The sequence below is a fragment of the Vipera berus genome (genome assembly GCF_964194415.1).
Source record: "Vipera berus genome assembly, chromosome: 2".
NCBI classification, from domain to species: Eukaryota; Metazoa; Chordata; class Lepidosauria; order Squamata; family Viperidae; genus Vipera; species Vipera berus.
The window spans coordinates 78,807,927-78,822,937 of NC_138203.1; the positions used below are offsets into that span (position 1 = coordinate 78,807,927).

Genomic DNA, 15,011 nt, shown 5'->3' on the forward strand with positions numbered 1-15,011 from the left:
GACTAAGAGGTATTGTTTATGAAAATGTTTTATTGTAAATGTACTTGCATGTGCAGTATCACACACCTAAACATTGCAGTAATATTTAATCCTTGTTACTGTATCAATAGAACTTAGTCAAGATTTATTGTCCATTGGTCAGACCACACCTAGAATGCTGTACCAAATTCTGCACACTGCTTTTAGGAAGGATATTGGGAAACTGGCGTTCAAAGCAAAACAACCAAGATGCTAAGAGTCGTGAAAGGAAAAACATACCAATAATGGTTAGTGTATTGGATATCTGTAGGTTGAAGAAAGGTTACAGAGAGAGAATGGGTCCCCAACCTGTGGGCTGTGGCCCAGTAGTGGGCCACAGCCTGCTGGCCACCGGGTCATGGGACAGGCTAGCCAGTGCATGGACATGTGCATGGACATCCCCCCCACTAGCGCCACAGCTGTGGGGCACAAAATGGGCTGCTGCTGTGCCTTGGGGCGTGAAAACAGGATGCCGCCATGCAAAAATGGGATGCCACCAGGGGTGGAAACAGGGCGCTGCACCACACAAGAACAGGGCAGGGTTATAGCAAGTATTATGTGGGCGCTAGCCCCGCCCCGTTTGTATCATGCGTGTGTTCACGGTCCCGCGCCCACACGCATGTGTGTAAAATGCTTCCCCCTCCCTTTCCCTCCAGTCCGCCAACTGAGAAAGGTTGGTGACCTCTGGTTTAGAAGATGGGCAAAATTGTTCAGATTTGATACAGAGAAACAATGGATTTAAGTGACTGGGAAGTGGATTTTCCTTGAACTTCATGAAAAAACCCTAATGGTAAGAGCTATCCCACAATGGGACAGATTGCCTAGGGAGGTAGTCCATTCTCCTTTGCTAGACGCTAAATGGCCATCTGTTAGGGATGCTTACAGGTAGTCCTCAACGTATGACAGCAACTGACCCCAAAATTTCTGTGGCTAAGCAAGGGAGTTGATCAGATAATCGTGGGAAATGCTGCAATGGTCGTAAAGTGCAAGGATTTGTAACTTTGTGAGGGTCACTAAATGAATGGTTGTAAGGGAAGGACTATCTATGGTGGATTCCTTGTATTGTAGAATTCTGCATCTTTCATAGAGAAATTTCGGACAGTTGTAAGAATACATACCTATCCAAAAAGGTCTTTTTCCACTGAAGTTCCAGAGCCAGTTCATGTGTGATTTGGAAGCCACACTAATTAAATGGCCATGGTACCTAGAAATAAGACATTTTTTTAGACTCAGGGGAGATACAGTACCTCTCTCAGCCCAACCCACCTCACAGTTTGTTGTTGTGTGGAAAATAGGAGGAGGAAGGAGTATTATGTATGTTCACCGCCTTGAGTTACTAATAAAATAATAAAGGTGGGATAAATGTCAAATAAATAAAACAATGTACAAATGAGGCTATTCTTACCTTCTCTTGCAAGTTTGGGCAGCAATTGCCCATGTGGCTTTTGGGTCAGTGATTAGGATATAGCATCTTCCATCATGATAGGTCCATCCTGACTGACAAGTTTTCATTTTAATATCCTGGAATAAAGCATTTTTTTTAGTTCAGAATTACTTGCTAAATTGTCCACCTTGAAGGAAGTGTTTGACTCCTTTCAGAATTGGGCTTGGGAAAGTTAAGAACATTGGTAAATTGGGTCATTTCTGTTCAAAATTATGAATTTGGCTATTATTGCATTTCTGATGACATCAGGATATAAACGAAACACAAATACTGCCTATTGTTTGGCAGTAATAAGTGAATACTGTACACTACCCCTCAAAAGCTCAATTTTTATTTTCCTTGCTGTACCATGTGGGGAAGGATTTTTTTATTACAGTGTATGCCTTCTACCTGCTCATAACTATGTCACTGAAGATACCCGACTATTTCTGCCTTTGCTTGTTCTCGTAATGTACATTTAATATCTTATCACAATAACCTTACTTGCTAGACCATTTGCAGGACCGTCTGCTGCCAGGAACGACTGCCCATCGCCCTGTGCGCTCACACAGGGAGGGCCTCCTCAGGGTGCCATCGGCCAATGTCGACTGGCGACACCCAGGGGGAGGGCCTTCTCTGTGGGGGCACCTGCCCTTTGGAATCAACTCCCCTTGGAGCTCTGGATGGCCCCGGATCTCCGTTCCTTTCGTCGTGACCTTAAAACATGGCTTTTTCAACAGGCCGACCTGGACTGATGAAAGGGAGGTTTTCTTAATTTTGTTTTATTGTGTTTTTAATTGGACTATTTATGGGATAATTTGATTTAATACCTTTTAATGTTTGTATTTTGTATTTTTATTGTTGTTAGCCACCCTGAGTCCTTTGGGAGATAGGGTGGCATACAAATCCCATAAATAAATAAATAAATCCTCCTTATAGCGTGCCACAACTGCTCCCTCATGACATGTATCTTCCTGGAGTTATAACTTTTGTTGTATCAACGGATGACCTTCGATCCACAAACTGTACATTTTCATAAGTTGCAGTATTCTCAAGCATGCCGATAATGAGTGTGTTTACATTTTTCTCCCTTCAGAGTCAGATGTGGGGATCAAAATTGTTACAATACCGTTTGGCTTCACTGGTATTTACATTTCTCAAAAGTTAAGCACCCTGAGTACAACCACGATTCCTTTCTGCCCTTTTCTGTATTCCTTATCAGCTATAAACCAATTTTTTTTGCCAGTGGTGAATTAAAAACAAACAAACCAAAACCATACACACGCAGGAAAAAGAGATCCCTGCCTTGTTTGAGTAGTTCCACAATGTCCAGGCAGTACCATTGCACAGAAACATCTTCTGTATGTTTTCTTCAAAAGACAAGAGACCCTTCAAATTTGGTGTGCATCTATTAGGAAATGAAAGGCTGTCATCCTGAAAATAAAACACTTGAAATATTAGCATTCTATATTGTTTATTGCTTCTTGCCTATGTATATTTGTTAATAGATGTTAAATCAGTGACGTCATTGAAGAAATCCATCATTTTAAAACCTCTTTCAGAATTAAGTGCACATTATTGTTGCCCCCCCCCCAACCAAGAACAGCACATGGTGATTTCTCTGAGTTCTTTATTGCTTTCACATCTGTAGACAGAATCTTGCCAGACTGAGTACTCTACTATTTGCATATACCATATACTCTGGGAATTATTAGGGAAGAGCTGTCTTCGCCCTCTTTCTTTCACACCTAAGATCTGGGCTGAGTTGCCTCTTACTCTTAGGAATACACTCCCTCCCTCCTGGGGTCCACTTGCCTACTACATTCCATCACAAATATTTCCTGTAACTTTACTTTTTTATTGTTGTCATAAAGTAACTAATAATAATAAACACCCAATAAATCTGAAAAGCTCAAACTTCTGGTTTTAAAAATGTTTCAAAATTCACCTGAAATCAAACTTTTAAGCTAGAGATGGAACCCTACCTTCCTCTGCCTCTATCACCATCCCTCACCATTGGATAGTCTAATCCAGGGGTCTTCAAACTTGGCTGCTTTAAGACTTGTGGAGTTCAATTCCCAGAATTCCTCAGCCAGCCATGCTGGCTGAGGAATTCTGGGAGTTGAAGTCCACAAGTCTTAAAGCAGTCAAGTTTGGAGACCCCTGGTCTAATCTAAAGGTGCCAGGATCTTTAATTCTGGACGGTGACATCTTCCCCACTGGAAGTGCAAATTCAACAGGAACATACCAGAATACTGGAGTCTGCTTGCAGAACTTCCATTTTCTTGGAGGAAGGTACATTTTTTCTTGGCTCTCTTTGGCTTCTTAAAGATACAGTTCCCATTTTGGTTTTTCTAGGCAATGAATTGCCTTCATCTATTTTCAGCCCTGTCATCCCATGATACTTTTTAAGAGATAGGAAAGAGAGTCTCACATCAGTTAATTCCAAAGGCATTTAATTCACAGAACTAAAAAAAGAGAGAGATGGTTTTGATATACAAATGTCAAAGACATAGAGGACCCAATATGTGTGGGAATAATATTTAAAGTAGAGCTGCTCCAATCCTATATAAAATGGGCAGTAATTTTTGAGAACAAACAAAGCATGCAAAGTGAATTGATAGATCCTCCTATTCTCAGAGTCTCTTTTTCTCTATTTTTACATGATTTGTTTCCAATAATATATTCTGGCTAGAGAAACCTATTGGGGAGTTAGGTTTATATGTATGAGGGTAAATGGAAAAATGAGCACGGAAAGCATTCTTGCAGTCATCACTCACAAACATATTTTGCACTAAAACAGCAGTTCTGTTTACTTAGTTCTGTTTACTTTTCCTCTTTAAGATTCAGCCTACATCAGGGGTCTTCAAACTTGGCCCTTTTATGATGTGTGGACTTCAACTCCCAGAATTCATCAGCCAGGCACGCTGGCTGAGGAATTCTGGGAGTTGAAGTCCACACATCATAAAAGGGCCACGTTTGAAGACCCCTGGCCTACATGTTCAACTCCACCCTATTTCACACCTAACATTGACTAACGCAGTTTAAACAGTCGCCATCACCAATTCTAACCCAACTAACCTGAAAATAAATGGAATTAAATCTGTACTAAACACTTTTTACATCATAGAAAATGATGTGTATTCTGAATTCATCAAGTATTCTATCTAACACCGCTATAAATAAATACTACAAATAAGGAACTTATTACTCAATAATGCTCTTACTTTAAAAAACTCATCTGTGTCATTTCGAAAGATAAAAGAGGGATGAATCTGAAAGAAAAGGGACAGTTAGAACAATTAACCAGTGGAACAACCTGCCTCCAGAAGCTGTGAATGCTCCAACACTGGAAGTTTTTAAGAAGAGACTTGACAGCCATTTGTCTGAAATGGTATAGGGTTTCCTGCCTAAGCAGGGGGTTGGACTAGATGACCTCCAAGGTCCCTTCTAACTTTTATTATTATTATTATTATTATTATTATTATTATTATTATTATTATTATTATTATTATTATTATTATTATTATTATTATTATTATTATTTATAGTTGAATAGCAGAAGCAGAATGTAATTTGTATATTTTCCCAAGGTAATTAGTGGTATTGACCATAGTTAGAACATAAGGAAAATCTTTAGTCTATACCTATCATCTGAATAATTGGGGGAAAGGGAGAGATCTTTTGAATTACAAATACAAAATCCACTCAGAAAAGTTAGAGTCTTTTATTATAAACAAATTAGTCAATTTTACCTAACTTTCTTTCCCTGATTCTAATTTATCTCTTTTGTACTCTTGGCTTTCCATTCTACAATTGTTGGAGCTATTTTCCATTCCAAAGGAAGCAATGAAAAGCAAACAAATCAGCTTTATAACCTATATCTGAAGAATGTTTTCTTGCCATAATACACCAATATATAAAAGGGAACATATTTTGCAATCCGAACAGAATGGAACATTTTTTAAAAAAGATTTCTTTAGTTTATCTGAGCATTATCATTCTCTGAATTTTTGACCCCTAGGGAGAATATTTCTCTCTTGACTCTATAGAAAAAAACAAGACACACATAATGAAGATGGGGAATTTAAGCTGCCATGGCAGGGGAATCCTTCTCTAAAATGTGCATTATCATTTCTGATTAAATTATTTCAGATTTTGTCACGCTTCAAAAAAACAGTGAGATCTGTTTGACTAATAGAGCATTTTAAGGAAGTACGTACAGCAGAGCTGGCTTTAGACTAAATAGTCAGTGACCGAAGAGTGTGCCAAAATTTTAGGGTGTGCCCAAATTGTGGTCTGAAAAAATACAATAAAAAAGGAAAAAAGCAGAAACAGCACTCACTCAAGGGTTACATATAATTTTGCAGAAGTGCTGTCATATGACAAAAATGGGTGGTGATGTAAGTGAAAATACTTGTAAATAGAGTAAAAATATCTGAGAAACAAAATGGGACTGGAAAATCTTAATTGTAAGGCTCCTAAGTCAAAGAAAAGAAAAAGAAAAGAAACAAGAGGGCAAAATCAGGCAATGAGCTAAACCCTAGGAGATGCCAGGATATGACTTGCTTAGGGCATCAAAATGTCTATAGCTGGTCCTGCACACTAGTGACAATAGAGATAGTCCTTGACTTACCACTGGACACTTGGCAAGCATTTGAAGTCACAACTGACCCAAAAAGGAGTACTTATGAACCAGATTCAAAGTCCTGACGGCTGAGTCCACAATAACTGTAACTTTAACCTTACATCGTATCTTAAGGGCCTTTTTTCAGCCTGATCAGCAGTCAGTCTCATTTTTATTAAGTCAGCTGAGATCTTCATGAAAACATGCATGTACCTTTGGATCAATGCTTCTTTTCCCTCTGTTCATGAGGCCACACTTACTATTTTGCCATTTCCGATGACCCGTAGCCGGCTCCTCGTAAGATTCACTGAGCTGAATTTGGGCGGCTTGTCCTGTCTCTGTGCTATCGTCGCTTTGGAAGAGGGCAGCGGGATTCCTTCCAAAGTAACAGTGCCGTGCCTGGTAGATGAAGGGGAACCTGGAAACAGTCTTTCTTTCATCCCTAAGCTCTGAAGATTTTGGCTTGTGGAACGGAATGAATTGCACTGGCCTAAAACAAGATGGCAGATGGTTAGTCTTTATTTTTTAAAATAAAAGCAGAGCGTTGGTCACATTGATATGGATGATGAAACAGCTTGTCATTAAAAATGGGATGATAGTTCATTTGATATTCACTTAGTTCTTTTAAATAATCCTTATTTCTCTACTTAATTTGAAAACTGAAAAACAATTTTAGAAGTTCGATGTGAGAGATGAAAATACAATTTCTCAAAATGAAAAAAGTGATAAAACTGCTTGTGCACATAAACTCCACATTAAAACTTATCCTACTTTGGCAACAGTATAATCACACAAATACTGTACCTCTTTTTAATTTCTTTTTTTAATCTTGCCTTTCCTCCTGGAGTCTCAATTCTACTCTTCCCATCTGTTTGAGTCACAGAATTTCACAAGTTTGAAAGTCTGACTCTTGATGTCAGCTGTGCTTGTTCACACTGGCTTGCCAAATCATGGCTGGACTATGTCTTGATTTTATTTGTCTAAATATTTTAGATTGCTTTCAAGCCATAAACAGCCTGAGGCAGTGTACAAAATTAGAACTAGTTAAACTATATTGAGAAGTGAAGATAAAAGGAAAGAAAAGGTTGGGAAAAACAGGCACCCATATCAGGATACCCAACTAAATGTTACCGGCTCCCCCACTGTGCTGAAATGTTTATCATTTCTAAACGCACCTCTATGCAGACAATATATATTTATTTGAATTGGGAGAACCTATCTGTATTAAGTTTTAAATACTGCATTTGCTCTTTTTTAATAGTGCTTATTAATGCTTTTGAAGACAGAAGGGTAGGCATGCTTCTCTAGCTATGCAGCCATGCAGAGTGGTTCAAAAATTAATCTCAGTGGATGTATGATATCCAGATATACTGTGATGCAGCAATACATCTAAACTCAACATTGTTTAAAACTTGGTTGCCAGGACCTTTGCTCAAATGATATTCTGAGCCAGTGGCACCCTTTCCTGGGGAGGCAAGTTCTCCACTCAGTCATTTGTGCTCCACTCATCTCCTGTTTGAACTACTGCAACGTGCTCTGCATGGGGCTACCTTTGAAATGTATCCAGAAGCTTTAGTTGGTACAAAAATGCAGCAATTTGTACCAGCTGAAGCTCCTGGACACTTTTCAAAAGTAGCCCCATGTAGACCCAATTGCAATAGTCCAAAGGGGAGCAATTTTGGGTGCCCAAAGAATGGTGCGTGTGGCACCTCTATTGTGTGGCTCCATTGGGTGCCAGTCTGCTTCTGGGTCCAATTCAAGATATTGGTTAAACCTTTAAAGCCCTACATGGCAGGTTATCTGCAGAACCATCTTTCTCCCATGGCATCAGCCTGTCCTACCCAGTCAGGCAGAGAAGGAATGTTGTGGAGCCCACCCCACCCCCATCAGCCAAAGAATTCTGAATGGTGGGGTGGAGGAAGATAGCCTGCTCTGCCGTTGCTTCTGCCCTGTGAAACACTCTCCCCCCTCTGAAGTGAGGCAGACCCTAACTCTCCTGGACTTCCAGAAAGGTGTGAAAAAATGGTCCTGAGACACCAAGAGGAACACGCAGCCATGGGGCTGGTTAACCCCCTGAAGGGTCTTCCTTGCCTTTTAATTACTTTTTAAAATTGCTTGCCCCTTTTAAAATTTACATGGTTGGGTGGTTTATATAACGGGTGGTTCCAAATATGACTGATCAATCAATCAACCCATCAATTTATTTAATGGTATTTAGCCATTTCCTTCCAAAACTGCGTCCTCGGAATTACCCCATAACTGCCCTATGATTAACAGGGAAAAGAGAGGAAAGGGTATTGCAAGTCCCGCAAAAGGAGCCGTAAGCCACAACTTCGTCTGTTTATCAGTCAGATTCCAGATCTTTTGGTGGATGATAGCGGTGTCTGCTCTTGTGGTTGTTTGTTGATTCCTCCATGCTGTGCTCCCTCAGCAGGACAGAAGGGGTCTGTAACTCTCAAAGCTATTGTCTTTCTTTTAAGGGGAAAAAAAATAATAATAGAGCATTTTGATCCAAAGGTGCTAGCAGCAACATTTGTGTGTTGAAAAATAAGCAACTACTCAGCCAAGATTGTCCCAGATTTCATTAGGAAGATCAAAAGCAAATACCTCCTTCTGAGTCCAAAATTTTCACTACAGCTTTTGTCCGAGTGCCAAGAACAGCATTCACCGGGGAGATCAGAGCCACTTCAAAGACTTCATCCTCTTCCTCTAATCCATCATAGGTAATTGCTATATGCCACGTCTTGGTTGACATTCCTACCAGAAGTAAACATTTTAATTACACTTTAATTGCTTTTTCAATCAGCCTAGGTGTCTGAAGAAATATATTAATTAACATGTCTACAGCTATAACAGACTGGCTTGTATAATTCTATTGTGCTTCTGCCCATTGATTGGACTCCTGGGGCTTTCCGAAATAACACTAACTAGAGATCAAATTTGTTCCTAAGTGCCGATGATTCCATTCAAATAGTAACAAAGATTGGTTTCCTACAGGGTAAATGGATGGGGGATAATAGCATGCAGTTCAGGAGGGGAGGATTGGCTCTTCATGTAATTTTTTAAAAAAAGAAATTAAAAGAAATCTTCATTTTGAAATCTTAATTGCCAGGAACCAAGTCGTGTTTTGAAATATTGTCATTTTCAATCACCCATCACAGGGAGCTCTGTTCCAAGTTCCAGGTATGTCTGTCAACACCTTGAACCAAAGCCAGTATCTTGATTGCAAAGTCCAAGTAATCTGTTCGGCTGTAAGTAGCAATAAGTATCCCATACAACGCATACACACACACACACATACACATACACCCTCAAAAGAATGTCTGAGAAAAACTAAAACATACAAAGAGTTGCTATTTCTACCTAAGAGTGGGTCAGAAAGTCTAAGAAATCTTGAAAAGAAGTAATAGGTATTGCAATCTCTTAATTGCTACTGAGTTTGGTTTCATGCAAACACTCAAAATACATGGGCATATTCTCATCTAGGAAAAGAACAGTGGTTCTGCCAACAGGATAGGATAAGAATATGGAAGGCCAATTCTGGCCGATGCCTTTTAAAATAACTTCCTAAGAGTAAGAACAGCTTAATAGCGAATCAAGGTACTATAAAAAGTTTGGATTCTCACGGACTGGATTTGTTCAAACATTTGTCGAGGGCGTTGAGCTCTTGCAGTGCTTAAGTGGTCGGGCTGGATGGCCTAAATGATTCTTTTCCACATCTGTGCTTCTTAGGATTGATGGTGGTGGCAACAGTTTTGGCCTAAGGAGCAAGAACAATGCTTCCTTCTTAAGATCTTTAAGATCTCCTTCTTCTATTGGGATGTAAGTACTTGAGCTGCAGTTTTCCCAAGGCTGCCATTATTGAATCAAAATGCCCCTTTTGTATGGAAAGCCCGCATGCCAGTAGCAGCCCTCCAGAAAAGAGCGTCCTAGAATGACAATTTCCTTGTCACAGAGTTGACTTGACAGAGTCCAACACTTATCTCTAATAGAGCAGTCATGAGAGAAGTGGTTTTTCAGCGACTCTGTAACCATTTTTGCACACAGGCAAAAGAAAGCAAAGAAGTGTGCCTATATTTCTTTTCACATCAGTTCCTTTTATTTGGGGTTTCGGTTCTATGGTCAGGATGAGATATTTTTAAATGAACCTAAATGATATTTATTTTATTTTATTTATAAATACTTCTTAAAAATTAAAGTAATAAAAATAGAGCCGTGGTGGCACAATGGTTAGAATGCAGTATTGCAGGTTGACTCTGCTCACTGCCAGGAGTTTGATTCTCACCAGCTCAAGGTTGATTAAGCCTTCCATCCTTCCAAGGTCAGTAAAATAATGACCTAGATTGTTGAAGGCAATATGCTGATTCTGCAAACTGCTTAGTAAAGCACTATAAAGTGGTATATAGGTCTAAGTGCTATTGCTAATAGCAACAGTCATTTAAAAAACCCTGGAATATTAAAATGAAGAAAGAGATGCACTAATACATCAGTAACGTGATAAAAGTTGCTTGGACAAGTGCACAGCTACAATGTTTGCAAAAGCAACAAGGCAGGACAAATAGAAAGGTTTTATCTAGCACTGAAATGATAACAATCAGCGTCTCAGAGATGGGCAGTTACCACTTGCCTCACTCAGATATTAGTGAATGCCAAATAAAGTTCTAAAGAAGATCCAAAACATTAAATAAGTTCATATGGGAGCAAATGTTCCTTAAAATATGCTGGACTCATTACTGTGGGTCTTTGAAAGGCTATGTCCTGATCCTTGGATTCTAAAACAGAAGCGAGCTAAATTGTTGTGTAGTCATAGTCCAAATATCTGAATCTTTTTTATTACCGGTATTTTTTTTATAATCACAAATGCTTAATATTTTATCAACCACATATTGTCTGTGTTCCAACATTTAACTTACTAATATATGTTAAATTCCTTTCTCTCTACCTTGTTTTTCTAGCCATTGATAAAAGGTGCCCCATGTTCTAAAGCAGACATGTCAAACACAAGGCTCGGGGGCCGGATCCGGCCCGCGAAGTGGTTTCATGTGGCCCGCGAAGCCATCCTGGAAACAGTGAGGGAACGGCCCCCACTGCCTTGGCCCTGGCCCAGAGACCCTCCTTCTGCCAGAGACCCTCAGATCTGTCCCACACCTGCCCAGGCCCCCATAGGCACCCTTGATGCGAACGATGTAGAGCTGGCCATGCCCACCAAGTAGGCCATATGCACTCTAGCTACGCCCACCCAGTAGGCCACACCCACCCTGGCCACACCCACCCGGCCCCTTGAGGGCAACCACAATGCTGATGCGGCCCTCAATGAAATTGAGTTTGACACCCCTGTTCTAAAGTATACTGAATCTTCTTTCTCTTTCATTTTCAGTGTCAATCTATCCATTTCTGCACCATCTAAAAATTTTTTAATTAACTCTTTTTCCGTTGGTAAATTTTCATTTTTCCAATGTTGAGCAAATACAATTCTCGCTGCAGTTAATACATGTAAAATTAAATATATACACTCTTTCTCATAATTTCCTACAATTATGCCTAACAAAAATAATTCTGGCTTAAAATCCACAAGTCATAAAAGGGCCAAGTTTGAAGACCCCTGATTTACAGCCTTTGGTTTTAGGCTACCACCTTAATCAGTGATGAAATCTCACCTGGATCAAACTGAGTAAGTCTGGAAGGAGGCAGGATGAAATCCTTTCCTGATAAAGCAGTCAGTTCATTAACCTAAGACAGAAAAACACAGCTGTAAAATAGAAGCTCTAAGTCGGATAGCCATTCCAAGATATCTGCCATTAGGGTTTAACTAATTATCAGCTTCTGTGCCTGAACGTGTAGCTAGCCCTCAGCAAGCAACCAAGCTAGTACACAAGGTCTGAGCATGATATTTCTAGTTTAAATCCTTGAATAGGGACACAAGTGAAAGAAAAAGGAAGAGTTATCTTTCACACCTGAAGCTTTGCGTGGGCTCGCCACAGGGCTGCGTGCTTAGCACCTATGTGTACTCACTGTACACATACGATTGTGTATCGTCAGACCCATCCACTGCGATCATTAAGTTCGCAGATGATACCACCGTAGTGGGCCTTATTACAGGTGGAGGTGAAACAGAGTACAGGGGGGAGGTACAAAAACTATCCCTATGGTGTTTAGAGAACAACTTGCACCTGAACATTGGCAAGACGAAGGAGATGGTGCTAGACTTCCAGAGGAAAAGAGAGGAACCTGCCTCACTTTACATCGGGGGGGAGCTGTGTGGAGACAGTTTCCTCCTTTAAATTCCTGGGCGTCTACCTCTGTGAAGATCTTACCTGGAAAGTCAATACAACCCAGGGGCCCAGAAAGGCCCAACAGAGACTCCACTTCCTCAGGGTAGAACAACGGCTAATGACCTTCTTTTACCGGTCTACTATAGAGAGCGTCCTCTTGCACTGTATTGCGGTTTGGTATGCTGGCCTGACAGCCACCGATAGGAAAATATTACAGAGGGTGGTGAGCACAGGACAAAACATCCTGGGCTGTCCCCTGACACCACTGGATGACATCGCCAGGGCTCACTGCCTTGGAAGAGAGAGGAAAATTCTCAGGGACGACTCACACCCTGGTCGGTACCTCTTTACTCTCCTACCATCGGGTAGGAGATACAGGAGTATAGCCAACCGTACCAACAGGCTGAAGAACAGCTTCTATCCATGGCCTGTCAGGCTCTTGAACGGGAAATAACTTTATGTATGACTGACTAGTGAGGCCAGTATGTTGTGTGCAATTAGCTCACATGGTGTAATAAGATGGTGGGTTTGTTGCCACTGTGAATTGTGGTAGTGGGGGGCATGAAGGGAGGCTCCGCCAAACACAATGTATACATGGTTGTACTTTGACAATAAAGGTTCATTCATTCACTACAGAGAGTCAAATGAACTGCAGTCAAATGAAAGAATAGAGCCAAAATAAACAAACAAATAAACAAATGGGAATTCAAATATTGAGAATTCTATTTGTAAAGAACTATCCTTAGTGTATTTAAATTTATTCAGAGAGAGAAAAATGCATTTTACTTAATGAAGCCTTTGCTTTAAGTGCATGATTTTTTTAAAAAAAGACAGCTTTGGTAAATATTATCAATTCCCACAGCGATTGTGCTGTTACAGCTTTGTACAAGAAAATATGCATGGATGGATGATTCATATCATAGAGATATTATTAAAGCCGACTACAAAATACAGTTATACTGTGTATAAAATGAGGTTATTCCATTTAATAGCATGAACTAGACCTTTTCTCATAAAAATTTGTGTCAAAAAACCTTCCGCCTAATTTCTGCCCTTGAAGATATTTGCTCTGGGCCGAAATCTGCATAGCGCAATATTTGTTGCACGTTAACAGTTATGTTAACACACCAGGGATTCCAGTATATAAATATAAGAGACTGAGAACAGTGCTGTGTGCAGTGGAATTCAAAAAAATCCAAAGGGCAATTGTCTACATGCATGTGATGATGTTGATGCACATACAAAAAGATGTAGGATTTGTATGGAATTTGGTTACTAGACTCTACTTTCCTGAGAAATAACCAATTTGGTGTGGTGGAGCACACCAGATGATCCTAAAACAAATGCAAGTGGAAGCAGTAGGTTGTGGTAGGGAAGTAGTAGGTTGTGGTAGGGTCACTCTTTCCAATGTTAAAAGAGAATCTAAGAGTAATACACAAGGGGATAAAGGCAGATGTGGGGCACCAAACTTCCTGAAACAAAGAACATGAAACTTAAATGCAGATGAAGGCAATGGCCAAGCACTTCTGCATTATGCAAAAATAGACCTGAACTGTATGGGTATGACTGAAGATGAGAGTCTTAGGTTAAAGGAGGAGATGAAATGAACACACAAAAGCCACAGGGAAATCTGGCCACTGATGGTAGCAGTATTAAAATCATCAACATGCATCTGAAATGTGATATATATTGGATGTCTTAGGAATTAGTGCACAGCTTCAGAATGAGCACTTTAAACCAGATCTTACCTTGTACATGTGATAGTGATATTGATACTACAAAAGGGCATTGCTAGGTACCTGCTTGGCTGTAATCCAGTCATGGTAATGTGTAATAGAAGGAGTGGATTTTCATGAGCATCTATGTTATACCAATAAATGTAGCTATTCCAATGCAACGGAAAAAGGTATTGAGAAATTCTGTGGCAAATTCAATAGATGCTAGAAGCAAAATAGGAAAAAGGATATAGCACTAATAACCAATAGCTTGAATGTAAAAGTTGGTAAACTAAAGAACCTGGAATCGTGTAATTTTGCAAATAGAATTCTTTCATTATTGCAAACATCAGAATCAAATCAATTATATAATAGGAAACAAATGGAGATGCATAATCCAACTAGCCAGGATATTTTCACGTGCATCAGATTATACATTACTGCTATTAAATAGTCTGGTAAAAATAAATAAAAAATAAAAAAAAGAAATAGATGTGATCAAAAAGATTTACAGTCAGAAAATAAAAATCCATATAAGGAATAAAGTCAGGATAGTTAACCTAGGTGAAAGAAGCAGAGTTGCTAAGGGAAAACTAAAGTAGAAAAAAAAATCCAATGAGGAAAATATTCAAGTAGTTTTCAGATGCAAATGAAGAATGAAGGTAACCAGAAAGACACGATGCCTGAATTTAGACTTCCAACACTAAGCAGCAAAGGATGATGAAATATTAAGAATGTTAATAGAAGAAAGCAACAAGCAAAGGACAGACACTTTTAAGAGGATCAGAGAAATCTTAATAGCCTAAGTATACTCAAGAGTACAGTAAAACATAATAAAATAAATAAATATTCTTAAGAAAGAAGAAAACAAATACTATAACTTTTCTCAAGTAGAATAACATAATGATAGAAAGTTTCAAAAGAGAGAATTCTGTTCAATTACTTTCTAGTGCAGG

The 15,011-nt window shown here is 39.5% G+C and overlaps 1 protein-coding gene across 1 annotated transcript in view; it reads right to left on the minus strand.

Moving 5' to 3' along the window:
* FREM1 (FRAS1 related extracellular matrix 1) overlaps positions 1-15,011 on the minus strand; it is a gene marked incomplete at its 5' end in the record, with an annotated part of 85,530 nt that overhangs the window by 2,282 nt on the left and 68,237 nt on the right. Inside the window, 8 exons of the mRNA XM_081316259.1 lie at positions 1,137-1,222; positions 1,424-1,539; positions 2,747-2,875; positions 3,690-3,845; positions 4,669-4,716; positions 6,329-6,558; positions 8,676-8,825; positions 11,726-11,798. Of these exons, the coding sequence (XP_081172385.1) occupies positions 1,137-1,222; positions 1,424-1,539; positions 2,747-2,875; positions 3,690-3,845; positions 4,669-4,716; positions 6,329-6,558; positions 8,676-8,825; positions 11,726-11,798 (988 nt within the window). The remainder of the gene's footprint in view (positions 1-1,136; positions 1,223-1,423; positions 1,540-2,746; positions 2,876-3,689; positions 3,846-4,668; positions 4,717-6,328; positions 6,559-8,675; positions 8,826-11,725; positions 11,799-15,011) is intronic.